The sequence below is a fragment of the Myripristis murdjan genome, chromosome 16 (genome assembly GCF_902150065.1).
Source record: "Myripristis murdjan chromosome 16, fMyrMur1.1, whole genome shotgun sequence".
Classification (NCBI taxonomy): domain Eukaryota; kingdom Metazoa; phylum Chordata; class Actinopteri; order Holocentriformes; family Holocentridae; genus Myripristis; species Myripristis murdjan.
The window spans coordinates 4571850-4597522 of NC_043995.1; the positions used below are offsets into that span (position 1 = coordinate 4571850).

The 25673-nt window shown below is 42.7% G+C and overlaps 1 protein-coding gene across 1 annotated transcript in view; it reads right to left on the bottom strand.

Annotated features, from left to right (window-relative positions):
• LOC115374502 (nuclear factor of activated T-cells, cytoplasmic 1-like) overlaps positions 1–25673 on the bottom strand; it is a 67980-nt gene that overhangs the window by 4942 nt on the left and 37365 nt on the right. The window contains 1 exon segment of the mRNA XM_030073460.1: positions 17786–18445. Within this exon segment, the coding sequence (XP_029929320.1) occupies positions 17786–18445 (660 nt within the window).

Here is a 25673-nt window from a genome sequence, read left to right on the forward strand (position 1 = left end):
CTTCAGATATTTTCAAATGTGTGCCAGGGGGTTATGTGCTCTCTCTTCATACACAGTTAAGAAAAATAATAATACTAAAAAAAAATAATAATAAAAACAATACCTATAACATCCCATTAGTTTAGAGAATATGTTTCTCTTGTGGAATTATACTACAGACTACAGACATAAATTAATATGTCTCCTGTCAAATTATATGAATAAATGAACTCCCAGTGGCCTCTCAACCCTCTCAACAGCACTGGAAAGTTTTTTTTTCCTTTTTTGATCGCTCATTTTAATAATGGAAAGCTGTAACTGGGAGGATACCCTCTCATGAATAAACAAAAACAGCGGAAAATTGAACTGAACATATTCCCTGACAGAAAACTATGCCCTGCAACCTTCACCCAAACAAAGTGACATCCTGTATTAGCTGAAGTGCCATGTGATCAGTAAACCGCAGTCAGGACCTGTCAGGACTTATACATAGGGCTGGGCTGCTGGCAGATCTATTTCAGGCAGGTGTGAGAGTGACACAACAACATAACTGTGCTTTAATACGATGCCAGCCATGTTAAAGAGCTCAATGGACAGTTCAGCTCCTTTGTGCAGGCCTACAAATGTTCCTTGGAAGGGCAAAGCGGCTCATAACTGACGCCCAGTCTCCATCGGGTGTGTCTGCTGGCTGGATGAATGCTAACCTCTCCAAGGTAATCGGTGTGCAAAAACAGTGACGAAAAATTACTTGCTTCATCCAGCAAGGTGGAGTGCTGAGGAGCCTCCAGTCTGAGGCAAAGGAAGGTGCATGATTTGTTTTATTTAACCATTTAAAGCAAAACTACAAACGAGTTTACAGTTTCAGTTTTGAGAATTTCAATACCCAGAATCCTGGGGACTTGTTCATTGCTGTTTGGGACAGAGTCTTGATATTGCCCTTAAAAGAGTCCTATGCAAAACTGCCGAGGGTGAGCTGAATAGAGGACCCTCAACTTACAAAAACATGAAATAAACATGTGATCTATGAGTCAGTTGCTCCCCCCCCAAAAAAAACAGAGCTATACAGAGGTCTATTTTAATGGCGGATTAAATGGTGGTTGTGCCAGGTACATGGTTCAAAAGGGTTGTGCTTAATCATCGCTGTGTTGGGTGTAACATGCAATCAACCAATCAGAGTGCCATCTTCCATTCCTTTCAAAGTAAGGTGTGCGTCCACCTTGGATTGCTATTATATCGTCTGCCAAGTAAGAACATTTTCCTGCAGAGGAGACACACCTGCCCGTGCACCAAGTGAAAGTGACAGAAGCAAACTAGCTCTACATCACTGATCGGGTGTGGTCAGATGTCCAGTGTGCCTTGACAGTTTCACCTCATTGAGAGCAGTGCAGCAGACGTTTTCTGCCTTATGTGATTTAGTGTTGAGTTACTCTTTAACTTTCAGTTTACTACTTCCTGTGAGTGGAGAACATTTCTCACCCCTGTCAATATCCAACACTAGAATTTAATTTGGGCAAACAGGGCAATCATGGCATCTTGGTTAGTGGGGATAATTTAGGCTGATGAGTATTTTTACATGAAAATCTTGCAACTTTAAAGGGATGATAAACCTAGTCAAAACTGGCAATTTTCTTATTTTGCAGCAGCTAAAAACTTCCACTTTGGAAGCTTGTAGCTGTCGAGTTGATGTGAGAAAAGTCCATGTCTGACAGCATTACTAACTAAAGCTCCATCTATCAGACTGAGGCACTTGGCTAGCCCTTGCCTCTACTGATATAATGACAGATTGGTAAAATAAGCCTCTCTAAAATGGTGAATTCACATCTTGGAACAGCACAAAATAGGTGTGCTGTGCTAACAAACAGTTACACTTAAGGCTAGTGGAGGATAACAGGTGCAGCTGATGAGTCAATCAAATGGGGGCGGGAGGAATAACAACAAATGTGGGGATCTGATTGGACATTGCACTCTTACAGTTTCAAGAGGTTCTCTACACCCTATAATGACAATAAAAAAAATTAAATGAAAAAAATACATATTTTAGTTACATATTCCTTTTAAGTGCATGTCATCATTGATTCTGATAAAGATGAATAGAAGAAAAAAGAGAAGTCCATCACAGTCATTGTGCTGCAATCTGGCCTCCTTGTTATTCAATTATCCAAGCTGGGGCGTTATGACTTCATTTGGCCACGCTGACTGCATGAGTTCAGCCTGAACATGACCTGCACTGGGGAATTAGTTAGCATGGCTGGTGGGGAGCGTTTTGAGTAGAGGTTCGATAACAGCCGGGCTTCCTCAGAGAACAGAGGATGCCCTGTGGTCTGGGGAGGCGCAGAGCCCCACGGCCTGAAAGCCAGTTGGAGGTTCCTGCCGTCGTAACCCAATCCGCCTTGGGCCAAATCAGGACTGACTGGCAATGACCTGGCAGAGGGTGACCTCACCTCCCTTCAGGTTCCCCCAGCTGACTCTCCAAAACACAACACAGGGTTGCAACCGAGCCTTCCTGCTAAGGACTTCTGTTCTCACTAAATGATACCAAAGAGGGAGAACAGCACCTTTCTGATCCACTGTCACTTTCACCACATGAATAAACCATAGCAGTGTTGGGGGTCAAGGACCTTCACGCTGTAGCAAAAGGGGATGTTTCCTATGATTACACTTGGAACGCCTATAGTACTACATCAGGTTTGTGAGAAAGAGGAGGTAGTTTCCTCCTATTGTGGTGTTGAGGCCTGCAGCAGCATGTGAGGAAGTAGGTCTGAGTCATACAGGCTCACTCATATAAACACAGATAATCACTGGCATTGGATCCATGCAGGAACTCACACAGAAGACAAGGCAGAAAGACAGGCACATGAGGCTCACTTTAAATGCTAAACCTCATTTGAACTCTGCATGCATGTGAAATTGATTTGGTGGGGAAGCCAAACTAAAACTCCAAGTTGCTGGAGAGACACAATTGAATTTCCTGGTACATATTACTTTTGTTTCCCCACTATATCAAATCTTCTCTCGGGCTCAGCAGAAACACTTAATGGACAATCTGCTGCCTCCCACGCAAGCTTGAAACGACTGAGAGGCTTGAGCAATGCCACTCATCTTCTGCTGATAACCAGTGGTGTCAAGAATAAGGAGGGGTCAAAGGTCGGTACAGAGAGAGAAAGAAAAATAAGATAGACAGGCTGAAAGAGACGGAGACATATACCAACAAGTACGCCATCATTATTCCCACAGATAAACACAAATGGAAAGAGACAAAGTGTTCCACTAATGCTTCAGCGTGATAAAGTGCTTCATAAATTCATCTGAGCCTTGCAGGTAGACAGCATCTAATCCATCCCAGGGCTCCCTTTGGGCCTAATGATGTGATGATATGTACAGACAGCATATTTCATCCCCACAGCTACGCTGATGTGTGAAGCCCTGGGCTTTCCCATGTGGAACCACTCAGTCTCGACGCCTGACAGTGGAGATGGAGTGAAGAAAAAAAGTGAAAGAGATAGGGCAGAGAGCGAGGGTTTGTTTTAAAACAAAGCTTGAGTTTGTGGCGAGGGCCCGAGCTCAGGTTTTACAACTCTCCTGCAGCAGCTGTGGCACTGTGTAGACACTCCTGTGCCATGGGCCGCAGCCAATCAGCTTCCCACAACCGCCAAGGTGAACAATAGCACCGTGAAACGCTTGAAGATTAGACCGCGAGTCATGGAAAGAGGGGATAATATGAGAAATAGGTGGAGAAAGAAAATGAGAGGAGGAAAGAGATATGGGGAGTAGAAAGTCAAATACAGTCAAGTCAATCTTCTTTATGTAAAGAGACGATTTAAAAACAAAAGAGAAAAGGCGGTTCATGTGGCTAAGAAGAACAGATCATAGAGCAAGAACCAAGCTGAACAGACGAAGCACAGTATAATAAAATAAAATAAAATAGAGAATTAACTGACTAAAACAGATCAGTCTCAATGAAAGAAATACTGTTGGGAAGGCTGATCCACATTCTAAAGGGTGACCCTTTTAAATACAAAAAAGTTCATTCTACACTTACTGCCAATGAAATTCCAAAACTTACGCATGACTTTTCCATCACTCAATACCAAATTCCCATGACTGTAATTCTGTGTAATAAGTAAAGCAAGATAATATGGGGTGGAATCACAGGACACATAAAATTTGTCTCATAGCAACCGCAAAGTCTCTTTGACTCTGATTAATTGGTTTTCTAGGAAGGTGCAAGAGCCAGTTTTGTGGGGAAAATGTTGTATTTGTTCCTCCTTGTCAAGATTACGATCGTTGTTAAAAATTTCCATGACTTTTCCAAAACTTTTGGCATATTTCATTGTTTTCCAACACATTTACAGGCCTGGAAAACACAAATTCCATCGAAAATTCCTGGATTTCTATGACTGTAGAAGCCGTAGTTCAGAAATATGCATAAGTGCAAGACTGTTCAGAGCATTGTAAATGAACAGTAAGAGTTTGAAGTCGAGTCAGTAGTTGAAAATGGAGTCCGAGAAGGGCAGGGGAGTGATAGAGGAGTCCCTTTGTTCAGAAAGAGTGAAAGAGAGAGATACAGAGAAAAGATGGAGAGAATTCAAGATGAGAGTGTTAACAGTAAGTGGCTGAGCTCCATTGGAATCAAGGAGGGAGTCTTTGAATCTTCAAGTTGCATTTCCAATCAGTGCTGCTCCCTCCAGCCCTCCTCTCATTTGAAGGAGAGCGCAGCAGCAGCGTTGAGAGCTGACAGTGACATATTCCTAGCGCTGCATGTGGAGTAGCAGAGACAGCGAGATAAAGTGGAGCTCTGCTCTAATCTCCACCTGTGAGTCTCTGATGTGCCTCGCTTTTCAGAGGACTTACTTTATTGCTCTCTGTAGCCAGATGAATCCGACCGGTTGCCAAAGTAAACGAGCTGACCCAGGAGATTTTAATTGTCTAACCAGTCCAGGTCAAAATCACTTGGCCAGTCAGAGTTAGGCATGATCCAGGCATGAAAAAGAGAGAATAAAAGCTCAGCGGCCCCTAAAATTAGAACAGCAAATCTAAAGACAACAGATTTTACTGAAAGCTCCACCACTGATGTGCTTATTTTGGCCCCAGCAGTACATAACCTTTCCCTTTGATCTTGTATGATGTGCTGCACCTCTCCCTATCTCGCCTCTTTCTCTCTTTCTTTGTGAGCTCGCCACCTCCCTCTCCTCCTCCTCCTCTCATTTCCTCCCAGGCCCAGGAGGCCACGGGTGTGATCGCTTGAGGCTGCTCCCCAGGGAGGATGAGGGGGAGGTGTTTACATGGTTAGGGCTGCTCTCCAGTGCCCTCATTGCCGCTTTCTTTCAAATGAAGTCACTTTTCACTGTACAGCCCTTGCTGAGTGCAACAGATTAACTCTCTACCCTAAAAGATTTCAAGTAATAAACAGTGGCATTTTTATATGAAGAAATGTTTGTATTGCTGTTTTCTGTGGCTGCCTGATACAGCACAGCAGTCATTCAAGCTGTGGCAACTTCAAAAAAGTTTTTTTTTTTTTCTGTTTTAAACACACTGTGTCTGATAGCTCTTTCCCCTTGGCACACCAGAAGTGATAACATTTATAATTCTGGTAGGGCTGGACTGATATACCAGACTATTGGTATCGATTCAAAATGTTCACTCCTGATATTTTGCATGTGTAATTGTGAAATCTGGCTTTTTTGGGACAATGTTCTCAGAGTGTGTCATAAACTGTCAAAGTAGCAACAGAACAAAACTAACATGGTATTTATAAAGCACTTACTTATCTTAAGACAGGGCTGTCTGAACAACTGCATGCATCTTTATTCTGTTTTTTTTTTTTGCATAATAAAAACAAACAAAAACAAACAAACAAACAAACAAACAAAAAAAACATTCTCAAAAAAACCTATATCTGTATTACTCATGGGTGGGAAGTAGTGATGTCACAAAAATTGATCCTTCAGTACCAAGTCAATTACAAAATTCCAAAAAAATGATACCAACTCGATCCCTTACCCTGTAACTCAGTGCTCTTATTCTAATGCACCCTTAGCCTGTTTGTCTAACCCTCTGACACTTAAGCAAATTCCCTTCTTTCTTTCAAACAACAAGAAAAAAGGCAATTAGCATATTAACCAAAAAAATACTAAAAATTCTGAAATTAATAATATAATGATTTTTTTTTTTTAAAACACCAATAAGTAAGTAAATAAGTATGTATAATTAATCAACTTACATATTTTAATGTCAGATCAGTGATGTTGGATTACATACTTGAAACACATGACATTTTTAAATATGTATAGTAAATGGCATTTCAGTTTTTACTGAATAGGTACTGAATCAGATATCAATAATCATGGAATCACTGAATCACTGGCATTGCTATCAACTACCAAAATTATGCTATTGTGGAAAGATACTGAATGCTGTTGTCAGCTAAAAATAAATAAATAAATACATAAATAAATAAAAAACATGTCTTTCCATTCCTAATTTCTTGTTTCACATGAAAAAGAAGGAAGCAAAAGAAAGAAAGAAAAAATCTTGTAGATTACACCTTCGCCTACACCTTCACCTACACCTACAAATAGTCTTTCCTCATTTCTTTGAAGATGATAAGACCATTTCAATAAAGCCAGCTGCATAATGCTTTGCATCATATGGTATTTTAGTACTGAATTCCACGGTAGGACGGAACAATCACGATGTTTAACAAAACCTAAAATAGATGTATGGAACTGAAAGTCATCTGACATAAAGGCTGTCTACATGACTGATTGTGGGAAATCAAGCTCAGGTTCACACAACAACTAGTGAGGCATAACCAAGTCAAAGCAAAGAGCAAAGCCTGAAAATGCCACAAACTGAATGAAACACACACACACACGTCTATGTGATTGAGATATGAAAGGAGACAGATTAAAACTCTTTGTATGCCTCATTACCAGTGGGTTTATGGTAAAATAACTCAGCCATCTGATAAACTTGCTGTGATTGATTCAGAATTAGAAACGTATGCTGCAGCAGAGGCCCCGATGCAGACGACTAGAGATTTCGCTGGTTTTGAAAATGGCGCACAGCAGAAAATATGAGCATATTGAAACAATCATACTTCAGTAGATTATGGCCGTCTGAGTGAGAATTTGGCCCTGCACCTGCATATAATACGATTTATAACGTCAGCATTTGTATTCTGCTTCTTTAAATCACCTGCTGCCTGTCAGTCGTAATGTGGGATTTCAGAAACTTATTTTTTATATATTTATATATAGAGAAACTGTGTTCTCGGTGTCCAAAAGGCTTACCTCAGTGCGAGTTTTATTGGTCGCCATCAGTCACAAATAGACAGCTTAGAGAGGTATCTTGCTGTTATAAGTGTGCGTGCATGTCTGCTTGTGTGTGTGTATCTGCGCATCATGGCCTTTGGTTAAACTATCTGTTTTCCCAACCATGAAATGGTATTTGCTCTGCTCACTGTCCTTTGCCATCTTTTTTTTTTTCAACTTAAAACATGATAAAGTAGCAGAACTACCTTGAACTCTGCAATGCAAAGTGTGCAGAATGCCAGCAACATTACTGTCTCCCAGGCTGCTTTGGATAACATGCTTTGATGAAAGTCTGATAGTCCAAGCATTGTATTAGATTGTAGGTTTGTGACTCATTCACTGTCTTGGTGAGCAGGGTGAGTGGCGTATTGTGCGGAACCATTCTCTTGGAGAGAAAGCTCTTGCAGGATTTATAGTAAAGTCACAGCAAAGGCAGTGAATAGTATTCTGAAGGTAACTAAATCTTAAAAATCTCCTGCTGTGCAGAAAAACTCAGCCTCTGTCTTCCAACATTCCTGCTGAGCTCTAGCGATCTGAGAGCTATGACTTTGTACTGAAGCTGAGTGTGATCTGATTAACACTCAGTCTGCTGAACCCTAGAGCTACCCCACTACATTAAATCATCAACACCAGCAGGGGGATTCGCAGACACCAAGGACGAGGTCACCTAAGGGCACATCATGGACTTGGAGGCAAGAAGGAAGCTGATCTTGGCAAAATCCGCCACTTCCCTTCTCTCCAATACCCTTCTCCGACCCTTCTTTGATTTTCATAGAATACAGACAAACTTTCATCCATCTGGAGACTGTAACGCAGTTGTCCAGAAACCCAAGCCATCTCCAAATCTAAAGGGAAGACAGGGCCACTCTTCCAGAGACAGTGTGAGAGAGAGGGAAAGGAAGACCTTTGCCGTCACCTGTAAATCATAGAATCATACTTTCGGTTGCTTTTGTCCACCCGGTTTCATCTCTTGCAGATTTAATACTTTGCTGGGGCTTGGGGGGAGGGATTTGCCACTTGAATACCTTAACAGAAACGGGAGCCTGCTTTTATGCTCTATAATGCAGTAAATCTCACAGATCAAATTAAAATGTACGTGACATTTTCATTCACACAGAGTGTTTACGACTTGAGCTTTCAAATTCAAAGTATACGCCCGCGGATTTGACATGGGTAATTTACTGTATAAGCAGAAGGAGAGATTTGATTTGTCTTGCCTGCTAGAGCTAGAAACGGCAGTGAATTTCAGGGGTCTAAAAGGAAGCCAACACATCATCAAATGAATTACATAATTTTTAAAACACAAGACTGGTTTTGTACAGAAAAGAGGCTTGGATTAATATGCACTGCTAAAATTGGAACAAGCAAAAAAAAAAAAAAAAAAAAAAAAGCAGTCACCTGAGCTTTGCATTTCCAATATTTTTTTTGGAACCGAATACACACAGAAAAATAGAGTGCCAGTGCCAACTGGACTGTAAATAGTTCTTCACAGTGAAAATAGTTCTTTACAGTGATGCTTTAGTAGTGGTTTTCACACCACAGTTCTTTCAGGAACCATCTCTGAAATGGCACGTCAAAGAGCCCCCAAATCCCCAAAGGTGCAAGCCATCAAAAAAGTTCTTTGACACGATGGTGATTGTTCTTCAAAGAGCTTTAAATCCAAAAAGTTTCAATGCAGAACCATTTTCCATTTTTTTCATTTTTTTTTTTTTCAAATGAAGAACCACCCACTAATTAAAGTGGTTCTTTAATAGTTCATTGTTCTTCACAGAAACACAAAATCTTTTAAAGAACCATTTTAAAACCATTATTTTTCTGTGTGCAACATCATTTTAGCCTTTCATCATTATATTTCTCAGTGCCTCACGGTGAAACAAAGGCTTGTGAAGATGCTGATGGTGAAATGATTTTCCTATTTATTAGCATGGTGTTTTGAGGAGAGTCGACTTGAGTACAATCTGGAGAGTCGTTCAAATGTATAACCATCATGGGTCATATGCTGGCAGCAGGATGCTTACAGTTCAATGGTTATGATCATTCAATCCCATCAAAGTAAACCCACCGCTTAGCAAGTCTCTGCACTGTGAGTGATCACTGGGGGCAAAGAGGAAAAAAAAGGAAAACGTGATCTTTAACTTGTACAGTGTTTTTCTTTCTTTGACTTTTAGTGTTTTGTTTTAACAGCCTCAGCTCACAATGGAGCACGTAGTGTCTCTGTGTGAAGAACAGGGGCATTGGGAGAAACTTGCCAGGGAAAATCACCAAAGATTGCATGCTACTTTCTTCCACCTCACATTTTCCCCTCTTTTTCTTAGTCCGCCTGTCTGTGTCTGCCTTGCCTTTATTTCTATGCTTGACCTGCTTCTTCTCATGCTCTGTGAATATTCCTGGATCTAAGGACATGTTGAGAATCTGCTGACCCCAAAATCTTTTCCTAATTCATTGCATGCCTCATAGCTGGCCCATAACCTGGACAATAGTGAATAAAGAATGGAAGACAAATTGAATCTTAGATCCCAGTCTATTAAATACACATGATTAGGGGAAAATGCAGCGGGACTGATTGAGAGCGGCATGATCATAATCCTGTATTGGGAAGATTCGTTAGTTTTACAAGTGTTCTTTATATTCAAACATTTGTGTGGAGAATGATTTGTGTAATAGGCTACAGGATTGGAACACAGAACAATGTGGATTTGGTTTATAGTCCTGTGACAGATGCTACTGGGACTCTCACTTATTTGGAACACTATATCTTTATCCCAGTGTCTCCTACACTCTCCATCTTGACGCCCCCCTCCTCTTTCTCTTTCTATGCCAGCCCCCCTCCTCCCCTTTTGAGCTATCTGCACATTGCATTGGAGGAGACGGAGAACTCTGCCAAGATCTGCAAACCCCACGGCTTTCCCCATCCCCTCCCGCAGCTGGAGAAGGCTTCTCTGTTGACATCCGTCGCTACAGGATACTATTTCACTGAGCGAACAAATTTCAGATGGGGAGCTGTTATTAAATGGTCTCGGATGGAGACCTGCTTCTGTTTACTGGTGCCACAGGTATTTACATCCCCTTAAACTGTGACCAAACACGCTACCAAAGCTACAGAGGAGTGTGCACAAAGTGTGCATGTGTGGTTATTACATTGCATGGAAGATAGTGTCAGCCGACAGCAAGCTTCTGCACTTCCTAAGTTTCCTGGAGAAAGACACTGAACCCCGGCAGGAAATATCCTAAATTTAAAATAAGCAAATTTGCAAGCCAGTCAGTAAAGAGAACCAATCTTAAAAGGCTGAAATCACATGCTATTTTCTTCTTCGTTTAAGTGGAGTCATCAGTGATCACGCTGTCGGCGCAGTCAACCGCATTTATATCAGTCACGTTAAGATTCAGTAATGACAGTGTCTGGAGCGAGGTGGTAACTCCATGATCACTGATACGCAAGGGAGATCCCAGCCAAGCCGCAGGCCCTCTCTGGGTCTTGACCCGCTGTGATCGGCGTGGCCTGGTGGCTTTTCAACGTGTGTTTCCCTTAACCTCAGAATGTGAGCCACAGAAACCAAGCCTTTAAACGGCTGTGTCAGGAAAAATGACATGACATACACGACACACGATGAGCCAGAGGAATATAAACTGAACGAAGGAGCTCAAATATATCAGCAGAGGAGTGTGTGCGTGCATGCCTCCTCTGCACTTCACTATGAGGATCTTTCTGCTAGTGATAAATCCAACCCGGCGGTACCTACCCAACCTTATACACAGCTTGGAACGATCAGAGAAAAATTACATATTTAGCCTCACAGTAGCAAACCTACTTCATGCGTTTCTGACTTTTGAAGGTTCTTTCAAAAACACAAAACCTATTTAAAATGAAATCTAAGTCTGCCATCTGAATGTGTGCGTGTATCAGAATTCAGACACAAAAAGAAACTCAATTTGTTTAGATAATGTAGCTGCACTTTCGCAGTAGACACATTCTTTCTCAGTGACTGTGGATATTATGACGGAGCGACTGAAACCAGACCAGATCCGCTGGCTCAGCTGCCAGGATTTGGGGTGCACACACACACACACACACACACACATACACACATGCATGAAAGCAATCATACTATGGTAATGAATGGATTGAATTCTTACAGATTCATCTTGCTGCACTTATCAAAACTAATAATATTCCCGATGGTTTTGCGAAGGCCTACAAATCAAAGCACTAATACTGTGACCCCATTGCCACTGTCATATGTATCCACTTAGATCCAATTATTTGCTAAACTGCGAGCAATCTTGGACAATGCAGCCTATAATTGAGTGGGTTTCATAATATGTGTTGAAAAAAGCTGATCACAACCAGGAATCTTAACGCTCTTATGTCTGGCCAATGGGAAAGAGATAAAAGCGATGTAAGAGGAAACAGAGGGTGCTAAGGTAATCCAGAGGACTTCCACTCAACTGCAAAGGTATCCCTCTTGCATTGCGAAGACGCCATGGTATGCGCTGCTCTCTGGCTTCCATTAATTCCATTGTAACTTCCATATATCACTCAAACCTATTTCCTCTACATTTCATTACAAACTGACTTTGTATTAAAGAGTACTTATATCGCTTTTTTGCTGACCTAGTACAAGAGTGACCTCATTTTTTGGAGCGTGTTCCTCTACAGGGTAACTAATTATAATTTCTTCCTACTGGCCATGGGCCATGCTAGTTTCTAATTCTCTCCTATACCCTTATCATTTATAACCCATTAAGACCAGTGGTTTTCAAAGTGGGGTCAGAAGAAACTCCAGGGGTCCTTGAAGGGCATTGAGACACAAGAACTCTCATCCAGTATCACTGATCTGATTTTTAAATATATGATTCTAATAATTTTAAATAGCTTTTGCACATTTTTTAAGCAGTGTTCCCCAAATTTTTTGCTCATTTGTGAATGGCCTTTTTCCCCAAGTTTTTGAAAGAAATCAAGTAAATTTGCTCAATTGATTTCACAAGGGTTGATTTCAAGGCCTGATTCCACCAGGTGTGGCTGCGTTGAGTGGTGGCTGTGACACCACTGCTGGAACTAATGGTGGCCACTCATTTGTGATTCCACCAGAAGCGCCGCAGCCATTTCAGCAGCGTCCCAGAACTGTCCCAGAAGTATCTTTCTATTCTTCTCTGCTTAATAAATGCACCTAGTCAACTTTTGACAGAAGTTGCATCAAGCTGCACAGAGTGGATTTAACCAGGCAGGAAATCAGACACAGGAATGGCATAAAGCATCTGATCAAATTTCAAAATAAAACACCTATTACAGACTCCTGATTGTATGTTACATCATTACATCAACATTACATCGTAACTGGTCGCAGCAGGACAGAAGTCAACTGGTCAGAAGACTTCCAACACTATAGACAGCGAGAGATTCATCTTGGAAGTGGCGAAAAACGAGAAATCAACAAAATCTGTTGAATCTGTTGAAAAGTCAATAAAATCTGGCAGGCAAAATGCTCAGCCTCTGAAACGCTCCTGGTGGGGTATGAAGCCGTGTGGTGAACGGAAGAAAATTGCATTTCAAGTTTCAAAATCCTGGATGTAGATCACCACTAAATATCATACATTATCTTATACCATACTTTGCATAAAAGTTTCTATATGTTACTTAGTTATTCAGACAAGCACTTGGTGAGATTTACATAGTAATAGCTAGTAAGAGACATAGCTGCTGAAATTACAGAGTAAAAACAGTGGTTTTGATCCCAGTAAGAAGATTCTGAACTATACTGGTGTTTCCCTTGTCCGACCATCATCTCGGCTGTTAATGACTCCCCAAGGCCACTCGTAGAGGCTAGCCATATATATTAATTTTTCCGATGACTATAAAACTTATCCAGAAAGCCCAAACTTTTTTCTTGTACCTCACCATTTCAAGGCATGTCAGGAAAACAACATTCTTAATACGAGAAGGCAGCAACAGAACCAATAGTAAAAAATCCACCACATCCTCCTTTTAGTCCATAAATAATAAAAAAGCCATCACCCTTCCTCTTGTACCTGTCAATATGACTGCATCTAGGAGGAGACTCTGTTCTTGGCTTTGCACTTAACCAAAAGACAGCCTTTCTTTCTGCCTACTATTAGCTGAAGTTCAACCTGCTCCCAAAAGGCCAAAGAGGGTCAAAGGGGAGTGTTGTGAAAGCACAGGCTCCGACTATGAGCCATCAGCGTGTCTTACAGTGCCTCCATATCTCACCGGGTCTACGGACTAAAACAGAGACAAATGCACGCACATTCGTTTTGTCCAAACATACAGGAGCAGTTCTGCTTTAGTGAGTCCCATTAGACACTTCAACCTCCACTTTAATGACCCCCTCCCCTCCGCTTCCAACTCCCCCCACCCCAAACAACTCCCCCGCCTCCCCCCGCCCTAGAGCCAGTCTCGCGGCACAGTCCAATGTGAGCGACTCAGCATGTTTTCAGAGCGGTGCGGACGCGCTCTCAATCATCATTAGGGGTTTTGCGGAGTCCTGGGGTCTGGGCACCGCGCCAAGAGCGCGTAAAAGTTTCCATGAGGAAAGCCTGGAGTTGCCTTCAGAAGAAACAATGGTGGACGTGGAGATCCTCAGAAATGCTAGAATGCCTCCTTGCCTGCAGGAGGGAGGGAGGGAAGGAGGAAAAGGAAAGGGAGGCCCGATTCTGTTTTCATTTTGCAAAAACAAGGCGACTATGGCGTCTCAAATGCACAAACCCGGAGCTGAGAGGAAACAATCACAGGGGAACCTGGCGCTGTAACGTGAGGCAATCAGAGTACATATGTCAAATGTCAGGAATCGGCAGAGCCTGCTTGGCACGCTGTGTTTTTCTTATTTTGGTGAATAAGGGCCCTCTGTTTTCCATAGAGCCAGCTGGTAGAAATCTGGCCCTCTGATTAGCTCTAGTTCCTTCGCTGTATGTTGCGTTCAGCTGTACTTCATGATATCACCGACTGCTGCAGCGGCTAATGAGAGAGGACACACAGCAGCAGTCTCACAGGACCAAACGCCAAGCCCAGCCAACATGCTACTCCTGCTCCACACACACATATATGTAACACCCATACACAAAAACATACATGATAAAAAAGAAAAACAAAAAACAAAACATAAATACTCAATATAGTGGGGAAGTGAAGGGCTAGCCCAAATTTCCCCAAAAGTGAAAGATCAAAAAAAAAAAGGAAAAAAAAAAGTTGAAGATCAAAAACATATGTACATATGTGTGTGTGTGCATAGATACACACATATTCACACATGCGTGTCAGTGTATATGCAAGACAAGAGGGGGTATGATGTCACCGTAACTGCTCTTTTCGGATGTGTGACAAAGTGTGCCGTCACCATAGCGTTCGTTTTATGGGTTAATTAGTAAGGCTAACAAGGCAAACGTAAATGCTGCGCTGCTCGTTTTTCATAAGTTCTATTGTTATTTTTATTGATGTCATTTAACTGGCACTGCGCTCAGAGCCATGTGCCTTGTAAATCAGGCTGAATTAGAGATAGTGACTTGTGAGTGTGCATGAAATGTCTGGAGAAACTTCTGTTTTAAGTGAGCAACTCATGACAATGAGTCAACGACGCCAGTGCCAAGTCTTCCAGCAGAGCTGAGTTTTTTATCCTCCTCAGAAGTACATCTTGCTTCCATTCTCTGAACTCTGCTGATCTATGCCCTTGCTGCTATCGAGGTGGATAATGCAACATATCACGATACTTCCTCTCATGAGTCGTTATCGATACACTTGTGGAAAGTATGGGTATTGGAGTTTTCAGCTTAATTTGCACAGATAGCACACTGCCCTGCCTGTTCCCTTCAGGCGTTTTAACTGAAACCACTCCGTAATGTTCATGTTGCAGTTGCACAAACACGAATGATTACAAAAACATGACTGATTCCTTTGTAGTGTTTTTTTTTTTTGCCTTTTCAAGAGTATTTTATTTTCCTCAGTTATAGATATTGTGATTATATTACAATATATAGCATCTCCCAGAATCGCCTGTATTGTGATAACATCATTATCATGGGTAAAATATAGTGTTAGTATCGAGTTACCCAGTGATTTCCACTTCTAGCTGCCATGTGTCTTTCCTGAGGTTGAGCCAGATGAGAGCCAACACAGCATTACGTGAGGAGGTGTGCCTCAGCGCCTCAATCGAACTGCAGACCCTATTGTGGCCGGCTGACCATTCATCAATACTGAGTATGAATTCAGCTGTTGGATATTTCCCACATAGCCGCAAAGCTGACCCCCAAAACACCATCTAATGTCTCTCACTTACTGTAGTTACTAAGCTTCTATTATAGCAGAGGGAACAGTGGAGTTTAGCAGATTATGGTGGAGACTGTGTAAGGTAGTCGGGGGGTTTACATCCCAGCCTCCTTCCATACTAACGGAGCTCCTTGTGGTACAGTAGCTCACCATTGATAAGCTGAATGATTTCTCAGGGGCTGCGTAAAGTCTGGGGCTGGCCAGAGAGACACATTTCCTCTAGGCTGATGAGAGCCGGAGGCCTCCGCTTTTGAGCGTGGGAGGCGCTCCACTCTGGGGGGAGCTCAAGTGTGCTCCTGCAGACTCCAAATCACCAGGCTCCGATTGCCGGGGAGGAACGCTGCTCCAGCAAGGCTGGCGTTAAATCACTGCTGCTGTGGTGAGGTCATCCGCTAGTCTTCCCTCACTAATGGAGCGCTCAGCTTGCTAACGTGTGCTGGTAATGCGTGTGGATGGGGAGCGGGACGCCCCGTGAGCTGCCTTCCGATCTTATTTATTTTAGCTTAGGGCTCATTTGAGGGGTTTGGGATGGGGCCGGGCCCGGGAGCAGCAGATGCCTTTGGAGTATGCTGTTACCACCACACACTTACCAGGACTCCAGGAGCTCACCACAGATGCTTACGCAGACATTAGGTGATGCAAAATGGCAGCAGATTGAGGTTTTGCATGGGGCTGCCTCACTGTCCTCGGTCAATCGATACACATTCCTATGCGTCCCTAATGCAACTGTAATCACTGGCTGAATACATTTGGCCACCGCGCGGGAGAGCAATTGCTGCTAAAGTGACAGCGAATGGAGTAGTGGAAGAGAGAAACAAGATTACCGGATTTCACCTTAGCAGTGCTGTGGACATTTGGAATATTTTCATACTGTACCATATTACGGTGTAAAAGGACCCTTTAAGAACCCTATTACAAATACAAAATGAAGCTCAAGTTTCAGGTTCATTCAATTATCCTACAGTGCGCCTTGCAGTAACTATTAAAAACTTCGAGAAGGAATGACACAGAGAATGTTGTTGCGAAGAAAAGAGAAGAAAAAAGTTGGAAATCATTTTATAGAGCCGATAAACGGACAGACATCCTCCCCTGTTTCTGTATTGTCTGTTTATGAGGTGAGGACTAATGGGACTCATCAGGACTGACAGATATGCTGACAACTGCAATTCAACTCAATTACAGTTCCACAGCAAAACTCCCCTGGTCCCCTCATGCCTATCACCCTTGTACTCCCTAAGCTGTTGAGTGAAGCTAAGTATGCATGCACTCAAACACACATAGACACACGCACGCACATACTATTTCTGTTTACTGAACAAAAGGTGCACAGGAAGAGTGATATTCCTGAGTTCAGAGTTATCCGCCCATCCTCCCATGTTTGGATGCATAGGGACTTTATCACTTTAAATTGGCAGGATGCCACTGATGCGTTCCATGAATACACATCCTGACAACAAGTGGGGCCTCTGTTAGCACAGAGAGAACACGCTGGTGACCTGAGAGAGAGGGCTAATTATGATGAGTAGCGGACTCATGAGGCAATAAAGACTGGGTGCACCGACCCTATCCTCTTGGACTCATTTCCAGAGGGGGGCTGCTGACCCCCCAGTCTCCCCTGATGACGCCAGCCGCATGGTGGAGGCTCCATGGGGAAAACACGGGAAAACAAAGCCTCTGCCTTCTGCCTCCCAGCATCCCTCCCAGAAAGATGGGGGGAAAATGGCTCGGTTCAGGAAACCCCTACCCATTGTTTTGCTTCCTTCATTAGTCCTTGTGTCAACAGTTTGCTTTGCTACGCGTGTGCCACTGTTTTTGTTCTGCTGCACCCCAACTGACCTCGGTACTCTGATGTTTTGACAGATTGTTTCAAAATCCCATCAAGGCAATTCGCTGTTTTAAAGTAAAGCGGCTACTTGAACAACATGAGCCTGACTGTACGTTGAAGCAAAAGCAAATAAATCTGCCGGGGTCTAAAATTAAACAAATCTGACGTAAATCTGCTGCCAGAATTTCATCAGGAAATAGTGAGAGGTGCAGCAGGGTGTGGTGATGTGCATGGTGGCATGCAGATAAGCCAAAGGTGTTAAATAAAAGCAGCGTGCTGCGTAAACGGAACATTTTGACATGGCCAGTGAGCTCATAAAGAGAGGTTTTCATAAAGTAAAACAACATATTTGTGAAATAATTATTATGCACATTCTTCTTTCACGTAACTCACCATCGTCCAGGTACATCTGGTCCAATTCCTGTGGCTCCTGTTTGACAGTGATGGCCAGGGAGGGGGGACTGGCGTCCTCCGGGAGCAGGCTGGGGGAGCTATCTCTGGCCTGGGCCGAGCTGGCTTGAGCCTGACCTGGGCTATAGGCCTGGACAAAGGGGCTCTCTGCTGTCCCGCCTGGAGTAGAGGGGTGGGAGACCGGGGAGGACGAAGGGCTGCTGTTGGCGTAGATAGGGTGGTAGCCATGGGTTCCCGGGCTGTTGAGATGGCTGGGGCTGCCCTGAGAATGGAGCATCCCCAGGGAGGAGCTGTGGTCCGGGGAGGCTGGATGGGTGAGGTTGGGGCGACCGGGGGTCTCCTGGATGGTGGGCACCATAGGACCCGGTGGGGCCGCATGGGTGGGGCTGCTGGAGAGGCACTTGCTATATGTGACAGGGGACAGGTCGTGCAATGTGGGGCTGGAGCTGGGGGAGGAGGCGGGCATGGAGGCATGGCGAGGCGGGCAAGGAGTGTAGCTCCCAACCAGGCAGGCATCGGGATCCCCTACAGGCATGATGGGAGTGAGCCTGGGCTGGCTGTAGTAGGGCTTAGAATGCATGGGCAGCCCGGGGGTCCCGAGGGAGTCATACTCATCATTGGGCTCTGTCTTTATTATCGGCACTAGGAGAAAAAAAAAAGAAAAAAAAAGAAAAAAGAAGATACAGAGAGACAAGAAAGTATTAGGAACGCGGAGGAGATCCACGTTCTGTGGATCCACGTGGCTCAGTGAGTGCGTGAGCAAAGGGTGAGTAAAGGAGTTGGTGAGCAAGCACGATTGTGGCTAGGATACCCTCCTTAATCCAAACAAACAACCACCAGCGAATATGGGCTCAGTGTCAATTTGGCAGAGCCTCCCAACACAGCAACCCCCCTCCTCACCCGCCACCCTCCTTTACCGCACCATCAAAAAAAAAAAAAAAAAAAAAGCAAAAGAATAGAGGGGGGGAGAAAAATGGATGAGTCATCAGTGTGGAAAGCCACAGCTGGCTCTAATAATGTAAAAGACCTATTTTCTTTGGACTCTCCTCCAGCTCTGATATCCCATAAAAGACTACTTTAAAGCACTGAGCTGCTGCTGCTGCTGCTGTTCCTCTAGGAGCCTGGGACCCCTAGGCTTCCTCCACACTTTAAGAATAATTGTTGCACCGGGACCAAAAGAGAGAAAAGAGACAGAGACAGAAATGATTTGATTGAGATGATTTGATTTTGATTAGGCTGCCTGAGCTCCTTAAGAGGCTGTATGGCTACGCCTGCGGTTTCAGGAGCACTGGGCCTCAGCTAATGCAGGAGAGTGCAATGACCCCACTTGATCACCCTGCCTCCTGTCTTCCAACACCCGGTGCATTTAGAGGTGGTCTGCGCTGCTTCCTGATGAGTCTGGATTGACAGTCATCACGTGTTTCCTGGCCATCAAGAGCCGTTTTTGAAAGCAAGACGGATTTTCTATTAATTGAATTTTTAAACATACCACCGCTCGATTTGTGGGGGTAAGCCAAGGGGGGAAAGAGGGAGAGAAGTCCACTTTACAAAGCCGACTGGCGAGTTATTGTATGAGTACACACGCTCCAGCTGTGCCAGGACACCACTAATAGGGCAGTGTTAAGATACCCAGATGGATAGCAAAGGCTTCTGAGTCACAATGGACACACTGTTTCTATTTCTGCACATTGTTAAAATGTGTTAATGGGTGTGGTGAGTGTTTCATGCCAACCATAAGTGTTTTTGGCTAAATTTGCTCCAAATGACATTTACTCATAGGCCTACAGATGTCGACATGAATAAAATGTTTGTGTTTGTGCTTGTACACAATGGAGCTTTTGAACGATAAAAGTGAACGGCACAAATGAAATGTATGAAGTGTCGTATGAAAAACAGCCTGTTTCTTCATCTGTTGTTATTTTTTTGTGGGAGTAAGATCCGACTGTGACATTAAGCCCCATGCCTCTGGCCTCTGGGGCCTGAGCTGAGGTGCTGTGATTATCCAGCAGGGAGCATATTTACGTCAGCCCTGTCTGCTATCAGAGCCCACAGAGCAGGCCTGGAGTCTGGGGGAACACCGTACAGTGGGTCCCATGATGCACCGGACTTCTCTCTTCAGATTGGGGAATAACAAGCAAGTCACATGCTGCACCCTATATCTGCAGTCACTTCACTCTGTGTTTGTTTTCTTTCTCTCTCTCTCTATCTTCTCTGCATGCTGAATGAATGGCACAGTGCCATGGTGCCATCATTATGAACAATGTAGTTAAATGAAAACCTACTGTTATGTAGAAACCAGTCAATTTAAGGTATTTTTAATTTAAGGACTGCATTTCCCCCAGTGTGTTAAAACAACTGTATGACCTTTGGGTTGTGAATCCCTTTCAAAACAATTATACTGTGTAACAAAACTCAAAAAGCAATGATCACCAAGTTAAAAACAAGAGCATTTTTCTTAGATCTTGAAATGCTGACATGATGCAGATATGAGCCTTTCATGCAGCTGTAGTGAGAGTCCAAAGACTGGAGAACAAAGAGCATGTGATGAAGAATGTCAACACAGCAATAGTTTAATTTTTAGTATTAAAGCTACAATGGCAACTAGGGACTTCAGATGAGGGCAGTTATTTTTAAGAGTGTTAGCTGGGGGGAAGTCCACCGCAGTGGCAGGAGGCTAACAGTTAGCATTTGGAGCATCCAGCCAGTATCCAGCACTCAGTAACAATGAGAGGAAGATGAGGGGGGAAGTGAAATAATGTCACATTTTTAAAAATGGGTGAACTATCTCTTTAATAATCAGATATCATGGAAGATGACATCAGCAAACTGCACACAGCAGTCACAGTGTGATGCCAAAGGATACCAGAGGAATTAGAGAGGCAAAAGATTCAAATACGGAGTCTAACTTTCTCTGAATAGCTTCTGTTTAGCAGGTCGTTTTATGTCCCTCTTTGGTTTGGAAGATAAATAAATCTGATGTAATTTTTTTTTTTTTTTTGCCTGTGGCCACACCTGTCACTAGAATTTCATTTGGGTAAAATTACTTGGGGATGGGACAATCTTTTCTGTTCCAGCCCCATTTTGTGGTTTAGGCTCAGGGTTTTGAAAGGTGTTCAGGTGATGTGATGATTGAAGCGATTTTGCCTTGGAACCCTGATATGAAGAAATATTCTAGTTGGATTAAGAATTAAATTGTTGATGTCATACTTGAACACTGAGTTTGAAAGTTGTGAGATTAAAATATAATGTTAAAATAATGACTCATACTATTCTTGTATAACAACAATTGCTTGTGAATTATTATTGTGGAATTATATTATTATTCTTCCTTTGTTTTGCTAAGGACCACCTGGCAGCCCCTCAAGGACCCTTAGGAGTCCGGACCAAACTTTGAAAACCACTGGTTCAGGCTGATCAAAATCCTGTGTTAAGCAGCTTTAAGCCTTTATTTTGACAAAAATGACAAATTTGCAGTCCCTCCCTCCATGTCTATGGCCGTGATCCAGATTGAGAAAATACGAAATCACTTTTTCCGACATTCACAAACTGTCTTGAGACTGTCAACTATCTTCTCTGCAACAGACATAAAGAGGTCTCCCTCCATCTGTGTATCTCCCTTCCACTTGTATGTGAGCACAGAAAGCAGATTCACCCTATGAGTCCCGACTTCAGCTGGCTTCTATTTCCTCCCAACCTGTGGGTTATGGCCCACAGACGGCTGAAGCTCTGCACATGGTTTTCTCTCCATCTCTGGCAGTTTCCCTCTGTCTGCTCATATTAAACTGATCAGGCCTGATCTGGGTATTTATTGAGCTCTCGTTTCCTCTGAAGGGAATGGCAGTAAGGACATACGTATATGTCTTTGTGAGAGAGTGAGTATGCCTTTGTGGGTCTGGGCCTGTATCAGTGTATTTGATTAGGAGGGCAAGCAAACAGGGCTTATGTAGCCTTGTAGATTGTCTTTTGAAGGAGGTCCTCATTACTTGCAGCCACAGGCACAGAGGATTCTGGGATACAGCAGGCTCTGATTCTCATTTCTGACGGGATGCTCGCCGAGTTGGGATACGAACTGGTGGTTCCACAGAACTCAGGTATTGCTGTGCTGCAGAAAAAAAAATTAAATCCCACGCTGAACTCATCTTTTTCCTACAGCATGGATCTGTGGTGACATTTAACATGGAACAGGTGGTAGTTCATTAACTCACAGGTTCCTAGTGCACTGTGTCCCACTGTGTAGGCAATCTGGTCACCCAGTACACTGTGGGCTCCAGTGTACCGTAGGTGAGTCTGATAATGCCCAAAGCTGTAGACATGGCAGAAACAGTCCAGTCTTTGTCCAGTTCGGGAAACATGACTGTGCAAATGTTTCTAAAAAAAACGAACAATGTGTGCTTCATTAACTTTTCCTGTATGTGTCACAGAACATGTTTCTCACTCTGCCTTCGCCCCGCTCCAACCTCTCCAACCACAAACCAATGGAGAAAAAGGGGGGGGGGGGGGGTCGGCACCCGTTTGCGTTAAGAATAGAACTTGATATTACAGAGGAATCTCCGAACGGCCTGTTAAAATAAAGGGGTTCCGAGAAGTTCTTCGCTCAAGCTTTGGTCATTGCCAGCACTTTTTTGGCGTTTGTTGTTTAATGTGGTTGGTGAAAAACTGTTTCTTATTTGAAGAGCAACACGTCACGTCTCTACTCACGCAAGAATGACTGGAAGGGAGCTTGGAAAAGCGTGGCTCACTCCGGGAGCCAGACAAGGACACTTGAATTGTATGTACATCTCAACATCATGGACTCGACAGACCATTCCACACAGCTGCAGCTGATGTTATATGTCAGAAACAGCAAATGTCTTCATGATCCGATGTCCAAATCCATTGTTACCCCAAAGTTGACAGCTCATAACTTGAATAATTAACCTTCTAGCTAGGTGCACTGAGATGCCAAGCAACAAAAATTTGCTGTCCTAGCTGGCAAATGTAATGAACTTTGTCCAAGTACATAAAAAATAGCACCACTAAAAGATAACATAACATTCAAGGATTATTAAGACAGTAGGCAAATTACTAAATTATTTTACAGCAAAAGCCAGACAGAATCTTACAATTTGCACAATCATAAAAATATGATTGGTGTTGCAAAAATAAAGCTAAAGCTTAACTCTTGTTCTTCAGGTCCATGCTTGACACTCTGTGCTTCTTTGTATTCCAATCCCTACTCAATTCTCAATTGTTCACTGACAGACTGCACAGTAACCAACCTCTGACGGGAGCATTCTGAATGGCCGAAATCCTGTTTTAATTGTATTCACAATGCATTATTATGGCAATGTTTCAACAAGACTAGAGTACGCCAGTACCCAGGTCACTCAAGCTTATCTCTGTCTGTCAACTTGTGAGAGTGAGAACAGTCAGGTTTCCATCACAGATTGCATCTGATAATATGTTATAATTCACGTCTGTGGTGTGGCAAGGGAAGATAAATATCAGGCATGTTTACATGGCTAAAACAATGCAGTCTCTCTGGAATTATGCATATCCTATTTAAAATATGATAGATAGATAGATAGATAGATAGATAGATAGATTTACTTTATTGATTCCAAACTGGGAAATTCTTACGTTACAGCAGCATCAATAGAAACATAAAATAAAGTTAAATAGAATAGAATAGATGCAGAAGTATATACAATCAAGACTAATGGAGAAAATATATTAAAATCATTCATTTAGGTGTTCATATTTCAATTTCAAATTTGAGATTTGAGCACCAGCAGGTAGGTGTTAACCTCATTTAAGGCTCAAATGACAGTTGCACACTTAAAACCATATGCATTAGTAGCACAGAATAACAAGTGATCACATGACCTGAATGGAAAATAAAGGTGGTTTTTCTCTAGCATCTGTGTCCCAGAGTTTGTTTGTTTCATCCTTCCGCTTTTTCAAACAAATCAGTCTATTTTGAGTGTTGGTTTTGCCTTTTTATAGATCAGCAGACACCAGAGTGTGAAAGAAATGTTCTTTCTAAACAACATCAGTGACCACAACTGTGCATGAGTTGGGACAGCGGGCCGGAAAGACCCCTTTTATATAGGCAAGCAAAGAGGTGATGACAACAGTGTGCATGTGTATGTGTGTGTGTGTGTGTGGTGTTTGTGTGTGTGTGTATATGGGCAACCATCCCCCTCTTTGTACCCCCTCCTACGCCTTCCTCCCATACCTGGCCACAGTGTTGACTGTCTCTGTCGGTGTTTAAACAATCTCACACTGAAACCCTCAAAAACAAACAGCTACCCTGGGCTTTCCTTGTTCTTTGTTGCTTCAAACCATGAAACTATTACAGTCATCATCATTGTTACTTAGGGCCTGTTTACTCTGATGACAATCATTATATTCTGCAAAACCCTTGACAGTATCCAGCAGAACTGAGATGTAGTTACGCAAACATTTTTCAGAGGAAGAGCAGGTCTGGAGTTAGAAATCATCTCACTGGTTGCATTTAATCTGAATGCAGTTTATAGTGGTAACCGTTTGAATGGCCTTGCCTTTTTACTGGTTATTAAGAAAAGCTGTGGTTCTCTGGTTCACCCTATTGAGATGTAACCCGACCTATAAGCTTAGCTTGGCCTCCAGAGCAGCTCCACTTCAGCTACAGTCTCCTCCAGGTTAGATGCAATTTACCTTTCTTAGCTATGAAATTCTACATTGCTTGTTGACAGATGCCATGTTCACAATACAATACATATCATGATACACAGGTCACATATCACTTACAAAAATAATATAGAGCTTAAAATAGTCTACCCAGTTGCAGAACAACTGGATAGACTAATAAAACCTGCAAAATATATAGTTGTTTGTTTGAAAAAAATCAAATTAATTAATTGTTTAATTAAAAAAAAGAAAGAAAAGGAAAGAAATGCCAATTTATTAAAACTAAATGCATTTACTTAAAGGTGCACTTAGCAAAACTGAGGGTTGGTTGAAGTAGGGACCGTTTAAACTCAAGTGACCAGAAAAATAGAACAGGAACATAAATTACCAGTCTTTGAGGCTGATTATGAAAACCATGTTGACTCAACCATTAACATTTGTGCTTATTTCATGTTTTTTGTCTGTTGAGTCTCAAGAGCCTCACTTCAATGCAGTGTTAGTGCACCTTTAACACAGCGCACTGAAATGTAGGTGCACCGACATTATATAAATGGCAAATGCACAAACTGTATCGTTAGAAGCGGACAGAAAATGGATACAGCACTGTTAAAAGTAATATTCATGATACTCAGCTGTATCAATTTTTTTTTTTTTTATTTTTTTTTTTTACACAGTTCTGTTGTATACTGTAATGTGTGTGTGTTTATATGAACCACACAATTACAAGGATGTTAAATCTCAAAATAGCCCTCAACAGTTTATGAGTCATGGTCTCTTTGGCTGTGACATTACTGAGTTAATTATGCTCCTTCATGAAGGCATCGGCCCTGCTTGTGTGGTCCACGCTGTACTTGTGGTTTACTTGGCAGCAAAAGAGAGAGCACAACAAGTCATCTTTTAATTAGAGTCATGTTTATGCTCAGAGAAATGACTTAGGGATGCTCAGTCAAGGCTGATAAGACTCCCTCCATCCTACGCTCTCGCTCTCGCTCTCGCTCTCTCTCTCTCTCTCTCTCTCTCTCTCTCTCTCTCTCTCTCTCTCTCTCTCACTCTCTCTCTCTCTCTCCCTCTTGGTGTATCAGGATGGTATATGGAATGGATATGCTATATATGGCCACGGTTTGTCAGCACTGGTCCAGTTACCCAGAATGCACTCGTTCATCACAGTAATCAGGCATCTCCAAATAGGGCCCTACTCTACTTTCTCTCAGAGCCTCAT